At 44.3% G+C, this 17,346-nt stretch overlaps 1 protein-coding gene across 1 annotated transcript; it reads left to right on the top strand.

The window, feature by feature from the left end:
- The first annotated feature begins 5,744 nt into the window (after positions 1-5,744).
- LOC119276562 (V-type proton ATPase subunit B 2-like) lies at positions 5,745-11,884 on the top strand. Its single transcript, XM_037557657.1, has 15 exons — positions 5,745-5,854; positions 6,735-6,814; positions 6,913-6,968; positions 7,041-7,139; positions 7,570-7,629; positions 7,832-7,943; positions 8,031-8,239; positions 9,086-9,214; positions 9,297-9,434; positions 10,039-10,189; positions 10,407-10,489; positions 10,928-10,975; positions 11,086-11,139; positions 11,231-11,314; positions 11,403-11,884. Exons 2-15 carry the CDS (start codon positions 6,757-6,759, stop codon positions 11,586-11,588), a joined length of 1,467 nt encoding a protein of 488 aa, XP_037413554.1. The 5' UTR covers positions 5,745-5,854; positions 6,735-6,756; the 3' UTR covers positions 11,589-11,884.
- The last annotated feature ends 5,462 nt before the right edge of the window (positions 11,885-17,346 follow it).

Genomic DNA, 17,346 nt, shown 5'->3' with positions numbered 1-17,346 from the left:
ATCCTCATCATCCTTTTTCTTGGATGGTTTCGGGGGGAAAAGGCATGGGTTTTTGAACCCATGGTTCCCTTTCTTTACCATGTTTCCTAGCAACGAAGTCTCTTTTATCATAGCGTTGATTCCTTGATTGTGGGTTATTAAGATCAACAGCAGGTTCGGCTTCTACATCATTATCATTATAGGTTGAGCATCAACATGAACATTATCATTAACATTATCACTGGGTTCACATTCATCACCTGATTGTGTTTCAGCATCAGAAATAGAAGTATCATTTGGATTCTCAGGTGGCTCAGCGATAGGTTCACTAGAAGTTTGCAAAGTCCTATCATTTTTCTTTTTCTTCCTTTTAGAAGAACTAGGCACATCAATATCATTTCTCTGAGAATCTTGCTCGATTCTCTTAGGGTGGCCTTCAGGATACAAAGGTTCCTGAGTCATTCTACCGGTTCTAGTAGCCACTCTAACAACATAATCATTTTTCTTACTATTCATTTCATCAAGCGCTTCTTTTTGAGCTTTAAGTACTTGTTCTACTTGAGTGGTAACCATAGAAGCATGTTTGCTAACAAGTTTAAGTTCACCTCTAATATCAGTCATATAATCACCCAAGCGTTTAATCATATAGGCATCTTGTTTTAATTGTCTACCAAAATAAGCATTAAAGTCATCTTGCTTAAACATAAAGTTATCAAACTCATCCAAGCACTGACTAGCAATTTTAGTAGGAGGGACTTCAACTTTATCATATCTATAGAGAGAATTTATCTTTACTACCTGTGTCGGGATATCGGGAGGTTCTTCAGTAAATAAGTAATTGAGATCATATACTTCTTCAACAGGCGGTAAATTAAGACCGTGTATTTCTTCAATAGGAGGTAAATTCTTAACATCTTCAGTTTTAATACCTTTCTCTTTCATAGATTTCTTTGCCTCTTGCATATCTTCAGGACTGAGAAATAGAACACCTCTCTTCTTCGGAGTTGGTTTAGGAATAGGCTCAATAATTGGCTTAGAAATTGGCTCAGGAGCTGGCTCGGGAGGTGCCCAATTATTTTCATTTGTCAACATATTGTTCAATAGAATTTCCGCTTCATCCGATGTTCTTTCCCTGAAAAGAGAACCAGCACAACTATCCAGGTAATCTCTGGAAGCATCGGTTAGTCCATTATAAAAGATATCGAGTATTTCAGGTTTCTTAAGAGGATGATCAGGCAAAGCATTAAGTAACTTGAGAAGCCTCCCCCAAGCTTGTGGGAGACTCTCTTCTTAAATTTGCACAAAGTTATATATTTTCCTCAGGGCTGCTTGTTTCTTATGAGCAGGGAAATATTTAGCAGAGAAGTAATAAATCATATCCTGGGGACTTTGCACACAACCGGGATCAAGAGAATTAAACCATATCTTAGCATCACCCTTTAATGAGAATGGAAATATTTTGAGTAAATAAAGATAGCGCGATCTCTCATTATTAGTAAACAGGGCAGCTATATCATTCAACTTAGTAAGATGTGCCACAATAGTTTCAGATTCATAGCCATAGAAAGGATCGGATTCAACCAAAGTAATTATATCTGGATCAACAAAAAAATAATAATAATCCTTATCAGGAACACAAATAGGTGAAGTAGCAAAAGCAGGGTCGGGTCTCATTCTATCTCTAAGAGATTCTTTACTCCATTTAACTAGCAACCTCTTAAGTTCATATCTATCCTGGCAAGCAAAAATAGCGGCAGAAGATTTTGCATCAAAAAGATAACCTTCAGGAATAGGAGACATATTTTCATCATCACTCTCATCATTGTATTCAGGTGTAATAATTTCTCTTTCTCTAGACCTAGCAATTTGCTCATCAAGAAATTCACCAAGGGGCACAGTAGTATCAAGCATAGAAGTGGTTTCATCACAAGTATCATGCATAGCAGAAGTGGCATCAATAACATGCGGCATATCAGAATTCATAGCAGTAGCAGGTTTAGGTGTCGCAAGCTTACTTATAATAGAAGGAGAATCTAGTGCAGAGCTAGATGGCAGTTCCTTACCTCCCCTCGTAGTTGAGCGTAAAATCTTGGTCTTAGCGTCTTTCAAGTTCTTCATAGTGTCCAGCAGATATAAATCCCAAGTGACTCAAAGAATAGAGCTATGCTCCCCGGCAACGGCGGCAGAAAAAGGTCTTGATAAGCCACAAGTATAGGAGATCACAACAGTTTTCGAGGGTAGAGTATTCAACCCAAATTTGTTGATTCGACACAAGGGGAGCCAAAGAATATTCTCAAGTATTAGCAGCTGAGTTGTCAATTCAACCACACCTGGAAACTTAGTATCTGCAGCAAGGTGTTTAGTAGCAAAGTAATATGATAGTGGTGGTAATGGTAACAAAAGTAAAGACAGCAAAAGTAATGTTTTTGGTATTTTGTAGTGATTGTAACAGTAACAACGGAAAAGTAAATGAGCGAGAACCAGTATATGGAAAACTCGTAGGCACTGGATCAATGATGGATAATTATGCCGAATGTGGTTCATCATGTAACAGTCATAACATAGGGTGACACAGAACTAGCTCCAGTTCATCAATGTAATGTAGGCATGTATTCCGTATATAGTCATACGTGCTTATGGAAAAGAACTTGCATGACATCTTTTGTCCTACCCTCCCGTGGCAGCGGGGTCCTATTGGAAACTAAGGGATATTAAGGCCTCCTTTTAATAGAGAACCGGAACAAAGCATTAGCACATAGTGAATACATGAACTCCTCAAACTCTGGTCATCACCGGGAGTGGTTCCGATTATTGTCACTTCGGGGTTGCCGGATCATAACACATAGTAGGTGACTATAGACTTGCAAGATAGGATCAAGAACTCACATATATTCATGAAAACATAATAGGTTCAGATCTAAAATCATGGCACTCGGGCCCTAGTGACAAGCATTAAGCATAGCAAAGTCATAGCAACATCAATCTCAGAACATAGTGGATACTAGGGATCAAACCCTAACAAAACTAACTCGATTACATGATAAATCTCATCCAACTCATCACCGTCCAGCAAGCCTACAATGAAATTACTCACGCACGGCGGTGAGCATCATGAAATTGGAGATGGAGGATGGTTGATGATGACGACGGCGACGAATCCCCCTCTCCGGAGCCCCGAACGACTCCAGATCAGCCCTCCCAAGAGAGATTAGGGCTTGGCGGCGGCTCCGTATCGTAAAACGCGATGATTTCTTCTCTCTGATTTTTTTCTCCCTGAAAGCCAATATATGGAGTTGGAGTTGGCGTCGGAGGGCCACCAGGAGGCCCACGAGGTAGGGGGGCACGCCCAGGGAGGGCGCCCCCCACCCTCGTGGACAGGGTGTGGGCCCCCTAGTCTTCATCTTTTGCGAGGATTTTTTATTAATTATCCTAAGACATTCCGTGGAGTTTCAGGTCATTCCGAGAACTTTTATTTTCTGCACAAAAACAACACCATGGCAATTCTGCTGAAAACAGCGTCAGTCCGGGTTAGTTCCATTCAAATCATACAAGTTAGAGTCCAAAACAAGGGCAAAAGTGTTTGGAAAAGTAGATATAACGGAGATGTATCAATCATGTACTCCTATATATATGCCCACGAGGCTCAAGCAATACAACGAACAATTCCACCAATTCCTCTCTAATCCCTTCTAACATCGAACCCATAGGGTCCGCACGCTTAACGTTCGATGACGATATGTATTATGAGTTATGTGTTTTGATGACCGAAGTTTGTTCGGAGTCCCAGATGAGATCGCGGACATGACAAGGAGTCTCGAAATGGTCAAGACATAAAGATCGATATATTGGAAGGCTATATTCGGACATCGGAAAGGTTCCGAGTGATTCTGGTATTTTTCGGAGTACCGGGGATTTACGAGAATTCACCGGGAGAAGTAATGGGCCTTATTGGGCTTTAGTGGAGAGAGGGGAGAAGGGCCAAGAGGTGGCGCGCGCCTCCCCCCTGCCCAAACTGAATTGGACAAGGGGTGGGGCGCAGCCCCCTTTCCTTCTCCCTCTCTCTCTCTTTCCTTCTCTCCTACTCCGAATAGGAAAGGGAATCCTAGTAGGACTCCCTATGCTTGGCGCGCCCCCTAGGCCGCCCGCCTCCTCCCTCCCTCCTTTATATATGGGGGAGGGAAGCATCCCAAGGATACACAAGTTGATCAAGTTCATCTTTTAGCCGTGTGCGGTACCCCCTCCACAGATTTCCACCTCAGTCATATCGTCGTAGTGCTTAGGCGAAACCCTGGCGCCGGTAACTTCATCATCACCGTCACCACGCCGTCGTATTGACAGAACTCTCCCTCGGCCTCAGCTGGATCTAGAGTTCGAGGGACGTCACCGAGCTGAATGTGTGCAGATCGCGGAGGTGCCGTGCGTTTGGTACTTGATCGGTTGGATCGCAAAGATGTTCGACTACATCAACCGTGTTACATAATGCTTCCGCTTTTGGTCTACGAGGATACGTGGACACACTCTCTCCCGTTACTATGTATCACCTAGATAGATCTTGCATGATCATAGAATTTTTTTTGAAATTACTGCGTTCCCCAACATATGGCATCCCAATTGATTTGCTAAATGGACCCTGCCCAAAGTTACTATCAGAGGACAACTTTGTGCAATAAATTGGGCCCTGTCATTTTTTTATGCAAGCATGTTGATCCTATTCCGGACTACACGTCAAAAGCTCTGTCGACATTCATAAAACAAAACCCCTTTATCCTCTTGCACCATGTATTCTTCATGGGCTACATTTTTTATTCAGGGCACCACACACCACATCATTGAACTGAAGAACTACACCAGGGTAATGAAATGTTCTTGGTCATCACCGTTGGCGGCAAAATTTATAGCAGTAGGTAGCCAAGACCCTAGGGTAAGGAAGTGTTCTTGGTCACCACCCCTGTAGATCTCGTCAAGGTTCACGTCGGTGCTTCTTTCGATGAAGACAATCTGAAGGGAACCATTGGAATTGTTGTCCGTGACAAGAAAGAATAGTTTATTGTCGCAAAGGATTCAAATATAGCACTAGTTCATAATGTCCTACCAGCTCAAGCATTTGCGCTCAAGAAGGTTTGTTACTTGCCGAATCTTCGGGGTACGATAGAATTGTCGTCAGTTCACACATGGAGCTTATCAACATTTTGAATGAAGATACCCCAGAAGTGGGAATTGCGGCGACAATGTTTAATGATCACGACTGCTTCCGTTCCATAACTCTTGTCGTGGTTTATGTTCATGGTGCAATCATGCGGAGATAAATGCGATAAATGCTTGCTCGAAGACTATGAAGAGTGCTTTTATATCCATCCAGGAAGGCATGCCAATTTTGAAGCCCACAATTTGGATAAATTTGATTTACAGGATGCCATACTTAACTGATTGGGCCGTATGATCATGCACTGATTTCTGTAAACTTATTATATCAGTCAGTTAAAACTTGCCAGAGTTTTTCGGAAAAAAGAAAAGAAAAACCTGAATAGGCCTGAATCAAGAAGGAAGGAATCCTTTCCGGTCTTCCCGACAGCTCTGCTACACGTGGGCAACGTGACCCGCTCGACTTCTACTCCAGGAGCTTCCCCTCGGCGGGACCCACTCCAGCAGCTAGATCGCGTCGATCTGCACCGTCCACTACAACCTATCGCACCACGCGGACGGCCCAGATCTTACCAGATCCCGGATCAGAGAACGTCGCTAGACAAAGCCGCTAATCAAAATCAAATCGCATCGCCACAGCCCGGGGGAACGACACATCGTGGGCGATCCTTTGAAGCCCCCCACAGGCGACAGCCAAGCTCCGCCGCGGCCTGCGCTTCCGATCGAATCCGAGGTACGCGCCCGCTGCTCGGATCTCGCCCTCCACCCTCGTCCTCCTCCTCCGCGCTCGATCGGTTCGGCACGCTTAAGCTTGCGCGCGCGCTAGAGATTTGCTCATTTGAGTTGCTCGTAGGAACGAGCAGGCCGGTGGCACCGGGTTGCGATTCTGTGTTGCAAATCGGCTCCGCTGTGCGCAGGTTTTCAGGCTTTCGTACATTTTTCGCCCGGTTCTTTATCTTCCTCTTGTGCTCTGCTCGCGCCCGCGCGTGCAGTTTGTGATGTCTCTGGTCTGGAGTTCGGTCATCGGATCAACCGATGTAGAAGTATGTAGACTAGTCAACGACAAGGTGAGGGAGGGACGGATTTGTCAGGGTGTGTTGTCTCTAGGAACAACCAATGTAAGGCCGAGATTTTGCTAGCTTTTTGTGTTTGGTTTGGTGTTCTGAAACTGCGCCTTTTACTGAGCTCGGTGCGTAAAAACTGTTTCTCATGTATGTAAAATTCGAGCTAGTGATGTCGAGTTAACCTTTGTTTCTGAAGTACCATTTTCCAGTAAGCGGCACTTCATAATTGGCTTCTATGTTCCCCATGTAATCGAAAGCTTAACTTTGTCAGGATATTGTTGATATTTTTTATTCAAACAGTATTATCTAGCTTATACTTCCCAGAGTACACGATTTAACTGACAGGTGTATTAGATCATGACTCCAGTGTTTTATATGCCCGACAGCTTTATTAATCAATTTCCCTAGAGCACTGTGTGAAATGAAAAGATACAACCATCAATAAGCAATTTTACTAATTGAATTAGCATATGATAGTCTTCTAGGGATTTCTTTGGTTTGCAATGCATTTTGTTAACTTAGTCTACTCTGTTAATGTTGGTATATCAGGCTTCCTCTAGATTTCAAAAACATGGTGGTTGCAAATGGCAATGTCGACATGGAGGAAGGAACCCTTGAGATCGGGATGGGTATGGATTTTCTATTTATCTCCATATGAGTATCTTCACATCACTGATAATCTGGTAAAGATAATGCACACTTTCTAACAGTTCTCTTTGTATTGCAGAGTACAGGACAGTTTCTGGAGTTGCTGGTCCTCTTGTGATTCTTGATAAAGTGAAGGTATACTCATTTCACACTGTTTTTTCGTGATTTAATTGATAATATTTTTTGATCCTGAAGCTGTCATTTTAGGGGCCTAAATACCAAGAAATCGTCAACATACGATTGGGAGATGGCACAACTAGGCGTGGTCAGGTGCTTGAAGTTGATGGAGAGAAAGCTGTGGTTCAGGTATATATATTAGTGTGATAGTCATAGCGGCACGAAAAATGAAGAACACATTACTTTTGTTCAGAAGTTTTCAATTCATCGCCTATTGATGGGATCTTTTATTCAAATCTATTTATGGTATATTTTCATTGGAAACAGAGATGCCTTATATGGTTTATCTCATGTGTTAGAAAACCTCCAAAACTAAGATCATTTGCTGTCTGTAGTCATAACTTTCTTGGTCATACTGGAAACAATTATGCAATATTCCTATCACATTATCTCAATTTAAGCATCATTTGACAGTTAGTTGTCTTTGTCTTTTCATCGTCTTCAGTTCACCTCCGACATTGAGATGAATTCAAACTCCGATTATATGTGAATGTACAGTTTTTCCTTTTCTACCTGCCTTTCTTTCATTGTTCATGAAACTTGAGAAAATCACTCGCAGGTTTTTGAGGGAACTTCCGGTATTGACAACAAATATACAACTGTGCAATTCACTGGTGAGGTAATATTGATTTCCCCTGAGACTTGCGCTCACATGTAGCAGTTAAGATGCTCTTTTGCACTACTCATAAATTGGTGTCAATGGATATTTTTCTGTTTAATCGTCTACGGTTGAGTGGTCTTTGTGCTATTGCTTAAATTTTTTGAAAGAAAATTTGTTTGCATTTTTGCTCATTTATATCTCTTTTTTTTGCATTTTAAAGGTTCTAAAAACTCCAGTGTCACTGGATATGCTTGGACGCATTTTCAATGGTTCTGGGAAACCTATAGATAATGGCCCACCAATTTTACCAGAGGCATACCTGGATATTTCTGGTAAGAGTTAGCTGGGTTCAAATATGCAGAAGATTTCAGGCTACATACAATTTGATTCAGAATTGTTTTGTTATTAATCTCATACAGGAAGTTCTATCAATCCCAGCGAACGGACATACCCTGAAGAAATGATTCAGACTGGCATATCTACAATTGATGTCATGAATTCTATCGCTCGTGGTCAGAAGATCCCTCTGTTCTCCGCTGCAGGTCTGCCACACAATGAAATTGCTGCTCAGATTTGCCGTCAGGCTGGGCTAGTAAAGCGTAAAGAGAAGACTGATAATATCTTGGAGGTATATATAAAGCCAAAACAAGTATTTGATGCCCACAGTATTTATCTATTAAAATTATTTGGATAACTCTCAGAAGTAGCCAGAAATAATTATAATGAAGCTGAAGCTGAAATAACTAACTGTTGAGGGCTGTTTGCTCCATCAACCAGGCTTGTACACTGATATGTGAACTTTTCTATGGACCATCCAAACCTTTCTCCCCCGTACTAAAATGTTCTACACACACTCGAAGTGATTAGTTTTGGATGAGTTTGATGGGAAAAAAATATCTACCTAATATGGCATCACACGTTGTTGGCCCATTATTGTTCATTTATCATTCTGGGTGCTGTAGCCATCAATGCGTGATGCTTGCAGTAGGCAACTCTATATGTTAATCCGTATCCTCTTGGGATGGCCAGCGAATCATAGTTTACAACATGGACTTGCAATACATTGTTATTTTCTGTGGTCTTTGTTCTAACTTCGAAGAAGTAGGTACTTGTATTGTGTACAATCTTGGTCTGGTTTACATGGCGCAGTGATGAAGTACTCCCCACTTGTGCCAAGAGGTCCTGGGTTCGACGCAGCCTCTCTGCATTGCACTGTGCAGGGGTAAGGCTTGCCTCGTATAATTCTTCCCCATACCCCCACCTGGTGTGGGAGCTTCTAGCACTGTGCCTGTCATTGGTCTGGTTTACATGGCAAAGTTAAGTGTGCAAGTTATAATAATTATAATTTAATTAACAGTATCTATTAATTCGTATAATTCTCAGTTACATTGATTTATTCCGAACATCCTATCTAGTTTTTTCTCCATGCTAGATCATTAGTTTGACATTCACGCATCTGCTACAATTGTTGTAGAATGCCGAGGAGGACAATTTTGCTATTGTGTTTGCAGCTATGGGAGTAAACATGGAAACAGCACAATTTTTCAAGCGTGATTTCGAGGAGAATGGTTCAATGGAGAGAGTTACCTTATTTCTTAATCTGGTACATCTGCGTACCTTTTCCCCTCTCTTTTCTTTCCTTCACTTGTTGCTCTAAGGATTTTACCCCTTACTTTTGTTCATAGGCAAATGATCCTACCATCGAGCGTATTATTACTCCAAGAATTGCTCTCACCACAGCGGAATACTTGGCATATGAGTGTGGGAAGCATGTTCTTGTCATCCTGACTGACATGAGTTCATATGCAGATGCACTTCGTGAAGTAAGGGCTCTTACCTCCAGTAATATTTTCCTGGATTTTACTGTAGAAACATGTTGGAAATTGTCTCCCATCAACTGGAGTTACCACAGGATTTCTGTTAGCAACACATAACCCTGAATGCTTTTAATATCAAATCTTTTAACCTTCTCCAAGAAATCTCGACTTAGATATTTATTATAGAAAACTCAGATTTGCAGAGCCAAATTTATAACTGCCTTTGGGTAAACTGGCATATACTGTTAATTTATTATCAATAGGAGCTAAGTATTTACTATTGCAGGTAATACTAGTTTATACTTTTGTGTTATAAATTACTTGGTTAAGTTAGATTAACATACGATATTTAAGTAAGCACTCAGATAAAAAAAAGTATAAGCTATTGATAATTATGAATGACATCTTAGCAAAAAGAATTTTGCATGCAAAGACAATGTCATAGATAATTAAAATTCTGGTTACAGTGTTGGCTGAGGACAGTGGATATTTGTATGTAGTTCTTGTATGGTCTGGATTTAACTGATCCTTCAGTGTATTGTCCTGATTCATTCTCAGTTCCCTTACTCTATATGGACGCATATTTACCTCCTGCCTTTTTTCCTTTCAGGTCTCTGCTGCTCGAGAGGAAGTACCTGGAAGGCGTGGTTATCCTGGTTATATGTATACTGACTTGGCGACAATCTATGAGCGTGCTGGTCGTATAGAAGGAAGAAAAGGATCGATTACGCAGATACCTATTTTAACCATGCCTAATGATGGTCAGTTAATGATATATTCTTGCTTTTCTGCCAAATGTTTTATGACATGACATATTTTCTCTCCTACAATGTAACTATGTAAATTTGTAGAGTAGATTTAACTGAGGAAGAATAGTGTGAGACCTGTTCTATAATTATCACTCAAAACAAGCTACATTCATAAAATTTGTTCAGTATTCTGGCAAAAACAAGTTTTCTAACTTTTCTACTGTTGTAGATATTACCCATCCAACTCCTGACCTTACTGGTTACATCACCGAGGGGCAGATCTACATTGACAGGCAGCTACATAATCGGCAGGTATTGTACACTTTCCAGTTTTTTACTAAACTTTACAAATGATCTCTAAATGCCCACTAAACTTAGCATATGTTCTAAGGCTGTTATTTGGATTCCTGATCTGAACAAGAAAGGTGACTAGACTTAATATGGTCAATTGCAATGACCTCTTTTTTCTTTGGTGAGACAGGAGGCATACGTAGCACCTCTGTAGAACACTTCATTCTATGCAACGAATAATTTACCAGGCTCTTTAAATTGAGGATGCAGCTTGTTGCCTTCCCTTCAGAAAGAGAAAATAATACTTTGTCTGGAATAGTAACTTAGCAATAAAACGGAAAACCCTATACTGGTCTACCTGGAGTATCATAATTAACTCAGATCAATAATTTTGTAGCTCCCAACTGAGTATTATCTCAAAATTTATGTCTGATCTTGTTGCTAATATCTGTCTGGCAGATATATCCACCAATTAATGTCCTTCCCTCACTTTCGCGGCTCATGAAGGTATGATTTTTGCTACTAAAGAAAATTGTTACAATCGACACCTAAGTTATAGTGATACAAGCATTATCAGTGAGGTCCACAACTGCTTACCTATTCTGGATCTTTTGCAGAGTGCTATTGGCGAAGGCATGACTCGCCGGGATCATTCTGATGTCTCAAACCAGGTTCGCTAGAGATTCCCATAATCTGCAGCCTACATAATCTTATATTCTTATTCGAGAATATGGATCGGTTAATCACATGTTTTCCTTTCAGCTATATGCCAATTACGCCATAGGCAAAGACGTGCAGGCGATGAAGGCAGTGGTCGGAGAGGAAGCACTGTCATCAGAGGACTTGGTAATCTCGAACTTGCACTGACTTTCCACTTTATTTTCTGAATTGTTTTGAAGCTCCTTATCAACTGAACTCTTGGAATTGATGGCAGCTCTACCTTGAGTTCCTTGACAAGTTTGAGCGGAAGTTTGTGGCTCAGGGGGCATATGACACGCGGAACATCTTCCAGTCGCTTGACCTTGCCTGGACCCTACTCCGCATCTTCCCCCGTGAGCTGCTCCACCGTATACCGGCGAAAACCCTTGATCAGTTCTACAGTCGTGATGCCTCTCACTAAGTCAGAATTTGGGCGCCATCATGGAAATTGCTTGTTGTTGTGCAATAAAGCGGTGCCAGGGGCTCAGTTAATATATATTGTGCTATCCTCCCAATTTGTAGTTCAAATTTGTGCTAGCATTAGCAAAATATCAATTCTTTTGACAAAGAACGTGATTTATCTAGCAATTTGGGCAACATTGATGCTCAAATCGCATCATGTATCATATTGCTGAGGACTATTGTTGCAAGGAAGGGGAATAATGGAGGATAAGTTCCTCGCAAAATAAAATCGAGAACAAGTTGAGCTGGGTATTATGGACTTTTGAATAAAGAGTGAAACGATTTGCATCTACGGTCAGCTATTAGGCACTCTATAATAGAGCTTGTTGATGATTTCATACTAAGAGCATCTCGAACAGTAGCCTTAAAAACAAAGTCGTGCCCAAAAACTGCTTTTAGGTCACTTCGGGCAAAAAAGTAACACATCAACAGCGGCCTTATACATATATGATGGCCAAACAAATTTAGGCCCTACCTCATGATGGGAATGGGCCGACCCGGACCTGGCCTTGGACCTCGCCCTGCGGCCCCAAGGTCAATATGTGAGGCCATGGGTCGGCCTATTTTATCAAAAGTTTGTGGCCTCACTGACCCGTTGGGCACATGAGGCCGACCCAAAATCCAATGAATTCACACTTACATCTCTATTTACAAAGAAATATCAGGGCGGTCTGTCTACCGTAGGACCAAAAAACTTTCTGAACCATACTGCTTCAATACTACCAGGCATTAGTCAATACTAAGTACTTTGAATAGATATATAATTTTGGATGTCAGCTGTGTAAAGTCTTGTCTTGTCTTCCAGTGGAGTGGGCTGCAGTAGGCTGGGCATTTAGAATGCGAACGATAAAGCTCTAATGCATTCACGCAAGCTAATCATAGAAATAATCTCTCAGTGCATTCATTTGGCTGCTCACCGATTGGACTTTGCATATGTAAAAAAAATGCTTTAGGCAGGATTGGCCACGGTAGCTCCGTCGGTGAATACAAGTAACTTATAGAGTATTCCCTCCGTCCCAAAATTTTTGTCTTAAATTTGTCTAAATACGAATGTATCAATTCATGTTTTAGTATTAGGTACATCCGTATCTAGACAAATGTAAGGCACGAATTTTGGGACGGAGGGAGTATGTTTGTATAATATCTACTGCCTTATCAGAACGAGTCGACCCATCTGGCCCATTGGGTCGCATGGTGCCGGCTCCACTGACCCGTACATCTTTTAGGGCCAATCCATTTGGCCCATTGGCCTCGACTTTTTGGGCCGGGTCATTGACCCGGCGGGCCGACCCGACCCATTCCCATCTTGAGCCCTACCCAGATAAATGCTACAATTGATGAAAATATACATCACCAGCAGCCGCAGCTGCCCAGAAACCAATTCGGCTACCGTGGGAATCCCAATCGCCCAGTCGCCAACTCGCCTCCTTACCGCGATCGCCGTCGGTCAATTCTCGCTACCGCCGCCGCCGCCACTCGATCGGCCACCCCCAACCCCGCCGGCTGAGACCCATCACGATCCGAGGTCGATTAGCGGTCGGGAGACCTCCAATTGCCTAGCGCGGCCACCGCTGAGCCGCGGCTCCGTTTGGAGCCCTCGACGCTCAGGGCATCTCCGACGGGAGATGCTAAGAGGGGGCGCTAGGAATTTAATCCTGGCAGATCAGCGGTTATATTGTCGAATCCCAGCGTCACGCCTGGCATCGGTGCCTTCCTTTGCACCGAGCGCTTGCTCATTTTTTTTTGAACATCAGTACAGACACAAGCGCTCATATACACGCGCATACACTCACCCCTATGAACGCACACACGCACACCCTACTCCTATGAGCACCTCCGAAAGACTGAGCCGGCATATCATCTTGAAATTTACGAAGTCACCGTAGGCACCTCGTCGTCGACGGGAACGTCTCCTCCCACTGAATGCGCATCGCCGGAAATCCTGAAATAAATCCAGGAATAAATGCGAGCACCAGGATTTGAATCCTGATGGGCTGGGGATACCACAGCCCCTCTAACCATCCAACCACAGGTTGGTTCGTGCTTGCTCATTTTTTGACGTACGAGAGAACTGGGCCTTTCTTTCTAATTTGTTATTCAAGAGCCCGCTATTAGCGCCAGCGTTGGACAAGCGAGCGCTAACTTTCTCAGATATTTTTCTCCCACACAATAAACGCCTGCATGAGCGCTCCGCATTGAAATGCCCTCATGCGACATGAAGCCACCAGAGTTGGCAGCACCCTCGGCCCCTGGTCCCTCTTTATGCCATTCCTAGGTGGCCCGACGACTATCTCGGCCCTGGCGAGCTACGCTGACAAGAATTGGCCTCAATCTCCCTGCGACCATCAGATCCACCTCTCGGCATGCCGTTTGATCCTTGCGAGGGCATTCAATCTAAAATTGTACGGCACTAGTTTTGGGTCTGCTGGAAAAGCAGAAAAAACTCTTGAAGGCATAAAACCTTCTCTTCCCACACCTAAAATCATTTTGAAGGCACCAATTTTTGGACTGTTGTTGGAGATGCTCTATGTACTAGTTTCGACCTCCGAGGTACCAGAGATATTATGAAGTGATGGAAATGAAAAAAAAAGAGTGAAAACTTTGAGGGATAGCTTGAATTTTGAAAGTGTTAGCTTTAGTTCTGATGCTTGTGCCCCTCCCTCCGTCTCAAAATAAGTGTCTCAACTTTAGTATAACTTTAGTATAACTTTAGTACAAAGTTATACTAAAGTTGAGACACTTATTTTGGGACGGAGTGATACAATACAAGTTCAAGATGCAACCTCACAAGCGCAAAAGGTACCCAAGACTTGCACAAAATTCCCCATCAACCACCTAAGAGCATTTCCAGCCTTTCGGCCCCCTAGGACGCCAAAAAAGGGCCGTCTGGGCCCGAGCTGGCGCGTACTATAGGCGTGGGGGCGATTGCGTTCCCAGTCGTCGCCCCCGCGTCCCCCTGAACTCGGCGTAAAGTAGGTGATTCGATTCGAATTCGGCACAAACTAGGCGATTTTCATTCAAATTTGTACAAAGAAACAGAAAACAAACGAGCTACCCCTAGCCCTACTATGCCGCAGCCGCCGCTCGCCTTCTACATGCCGAGGAACCTGTAGAACCGGGTGTAGTCGCCGCCGCCGCGGTTGTCGTCGTCGTCCCAGCCGTCGCCGTCGCCTTGTGTGACGTCGCTGTCGCCGTCCCTGCTGCACCCCTGACTAGGGTCGCCGATGCGCAGGGGGTTGGACGGCCCGGGCGCGTCCTCCTCGTCGTCGTCGAGGACGACGATGCCGCCCTCCTCGCGACCGCGGTGCCAGGCCTTGATCTCCTCATAGGCCCGACGCTGGCGAGCCACCTGCTCACGGACGTAGTCCTCCTTCACCCACTTGAGGGCGGTCTCGTCGGCGGCGGCCATCGCCGCGAGCTCGGGGGGCAACTCCGGCTCGGTCTTCGGCCGGACTAGGCGGAGGGAGGAGCGATGAAAGGGCGGCCTTCCTCATTGATGACGAGGGTGCCATTGTGGGTGCGCCACCCAAGCGGCATCTCCTGCGGCTCCGGCTTGACGGGGCATAGCACCGGCGACCCGGTGGAGAGCGAACCGGAGCCCAATGACGAGGAGGCCGCCGACCCCATTCGCCACGGCGTCCAGGAGCTGCCACGTCGGTGAGAGAAGGATGGGCGGGTTGGGTACTCGAGGCGCGATGTGTTGCCGGTCTTGATGTAGTCGAGGACGGCCTCGAGGGTGCGGTCGGGCACGCCCCACCATTCGTGCCGCCCGTCGGTGTTGTAACGGACGCAGGGGATGGTGCCGTTGGTGTAGGTGATCTGCTATTCGCGGCGGCACTTGAAGAACGTCATCCACAGCGTGTGGTTGTCGGCGGCGTACTGATACGTCTCCAACGCATCTATAATTTTTGATTGCTCCATGCTACTTTATCTACTATTTTGGACTATATTGGGCTTTATTTTCCACTTTTATATTATTTTTGGGACTAACCTATTAACCGGAGGCCCAGCCCAGAATTGCTGTTTTTTGCCTATTTCAGTGTTTCGAAGAAACGGAATATCAAACGGAGTCCAAACGGAATGAAACCTTCGGAAACGTGATTTTCTCACCAAACGTGATCCAGGAGACTTGGACCCTACTCCAAGAAGTAACAGAGGCGGTCACGAGGGTGGGGGGCGCCCCTCCTAGGGCGCGCCCCCCTACCTCGTGGCCCCCCTGTTGCTCCACCGATGTACTCCTTCCTCCTATATATACCTACGTACCCCCAAACGATCAGAACAGGAGCCAAAAACCTAATTCCACCGCCGCAACTTTCTGTATCCACGAGATCCCATCTTGGGGCCTGTTCCGGAGCTCCACTGGAGGGGGCATCCACCACGGAGGGCTTCTACATCAACACCATAGCCCCTCCGATGAAGTGTGAGTAGTTTACTTCAGACCTTCGGGTCCATAGCTAGTAGCTAGATGGCTTCTTCTCTCTTTTTGGATCTCAATACAATGTCCCCCCCCCCCTCTCGTGGAGATCTATTCGATGTAATCTTCTTTTTGCGGTGTGTTTGTTGAGGCCGATGAATTGTGGGTTTATGATCCAGCTTATCTATGAATAATATTTGAATCTTCTCTGAATTCTTTTATGTATGATTGAGTTATCTTTGCAAGTCTCTTCGAATTATCCGTTTGGTTTGGCCAACTAGATTGGTAGTTCTTGTAATGGGAGAAGTGCTTAGCTTTGGGTTCAATCTTGCGGTGTCCTTTCCCAGTGACAGAAAGGGCAGCAAGGCACGTATTGTATTGTTGCCATCGAGGATAACAAGATGGAGTTTTTATCATATTGCATGAATTTATCCCTCTACATCATGTCATCTTGCTTAAGGCGTTACTCAGTTTTTAACTTAATACTCTAGATGCATGCTGGATAGCGGTCGATGAGTGGAGTAATAGTAGTAGATACAGAATCGTTTCGGTTTACTTGTCTTGGACGTGATGCCTATATACATGATCATACCTAGATATACTCATAACTATGCTCAATTCTATCAATTGCTCAACAGTAATTTGTTCACCCACCGTAGAATATCTATGCTCTTGAGAGAAGTCACTAGTGAAACCTATGGCCCCCGGGTCTATTCGCATCATATCAATCTCCCTTACTTTAATACTTGCTTTGTTTTTACTTTGCCTTTTATTTTTCACTTTGCATCTATATACCAAAAATACCAAAAATATTATTTATCATCTCTATCAGATCTCACTCTCGTAAGTGACCGTGAAGGGATTGACAACCCCTAATCGCGTTGGTTGCGAGGAGCTATCGTTTTGTGTAGGTACGAGGGACTTGTGCATGGCCTCCTACTGGATTGATACATTGGTTCTCAAAAACTGAGGGAAATACTTACGCTACTTTGCTGCATCATCCTCTCCTCTTCGGGGAAATCCAACGCATTGCTCAAGAGGTAGCACGTACCTTGGCTCGTTCTGCTGCGCCTCCGGCAGCGATGAGCGGATGCCGGCGATCTCGGCCTGCCGTTCAGCCCCGATGGGCACAGGGGGCACCGGGACGCCGCTAGTGCTCCACTTCCACCTGCCCGGCACCCGCATGTCTGGGGGCGCCGGGTCGTCGGCCTCGTAGAGGAGGCGCACCTCGGGCTCGTGGAGATGGCGGTGGCCGAAACCGTTTGCTGCCGTGGTGATACGTCTCCAACGTATCTACTTTTCC

This window comes from Triticum dicoccoides, chromosome 3B (genome assembly GCF_002162155.2).
Source record: "Triticum dicoccoides isolate Atlit2015 ecotype Zavitan chromosome 3B, WEW_v2.0, whole genome shotgun sequence".
Classification (NCBI taxonomy): domain Eukaryota; kingdom Viridiplantae; phylum Streptophyta; class Magnoliopsida; order Poales; family Poaceae; genus Triticum; species Triticum dicoccoides.
Note: the sequence above shows the minus strand (reverse complement) of the source record. Positions and strands in the feature narration are given on the sequence as shown.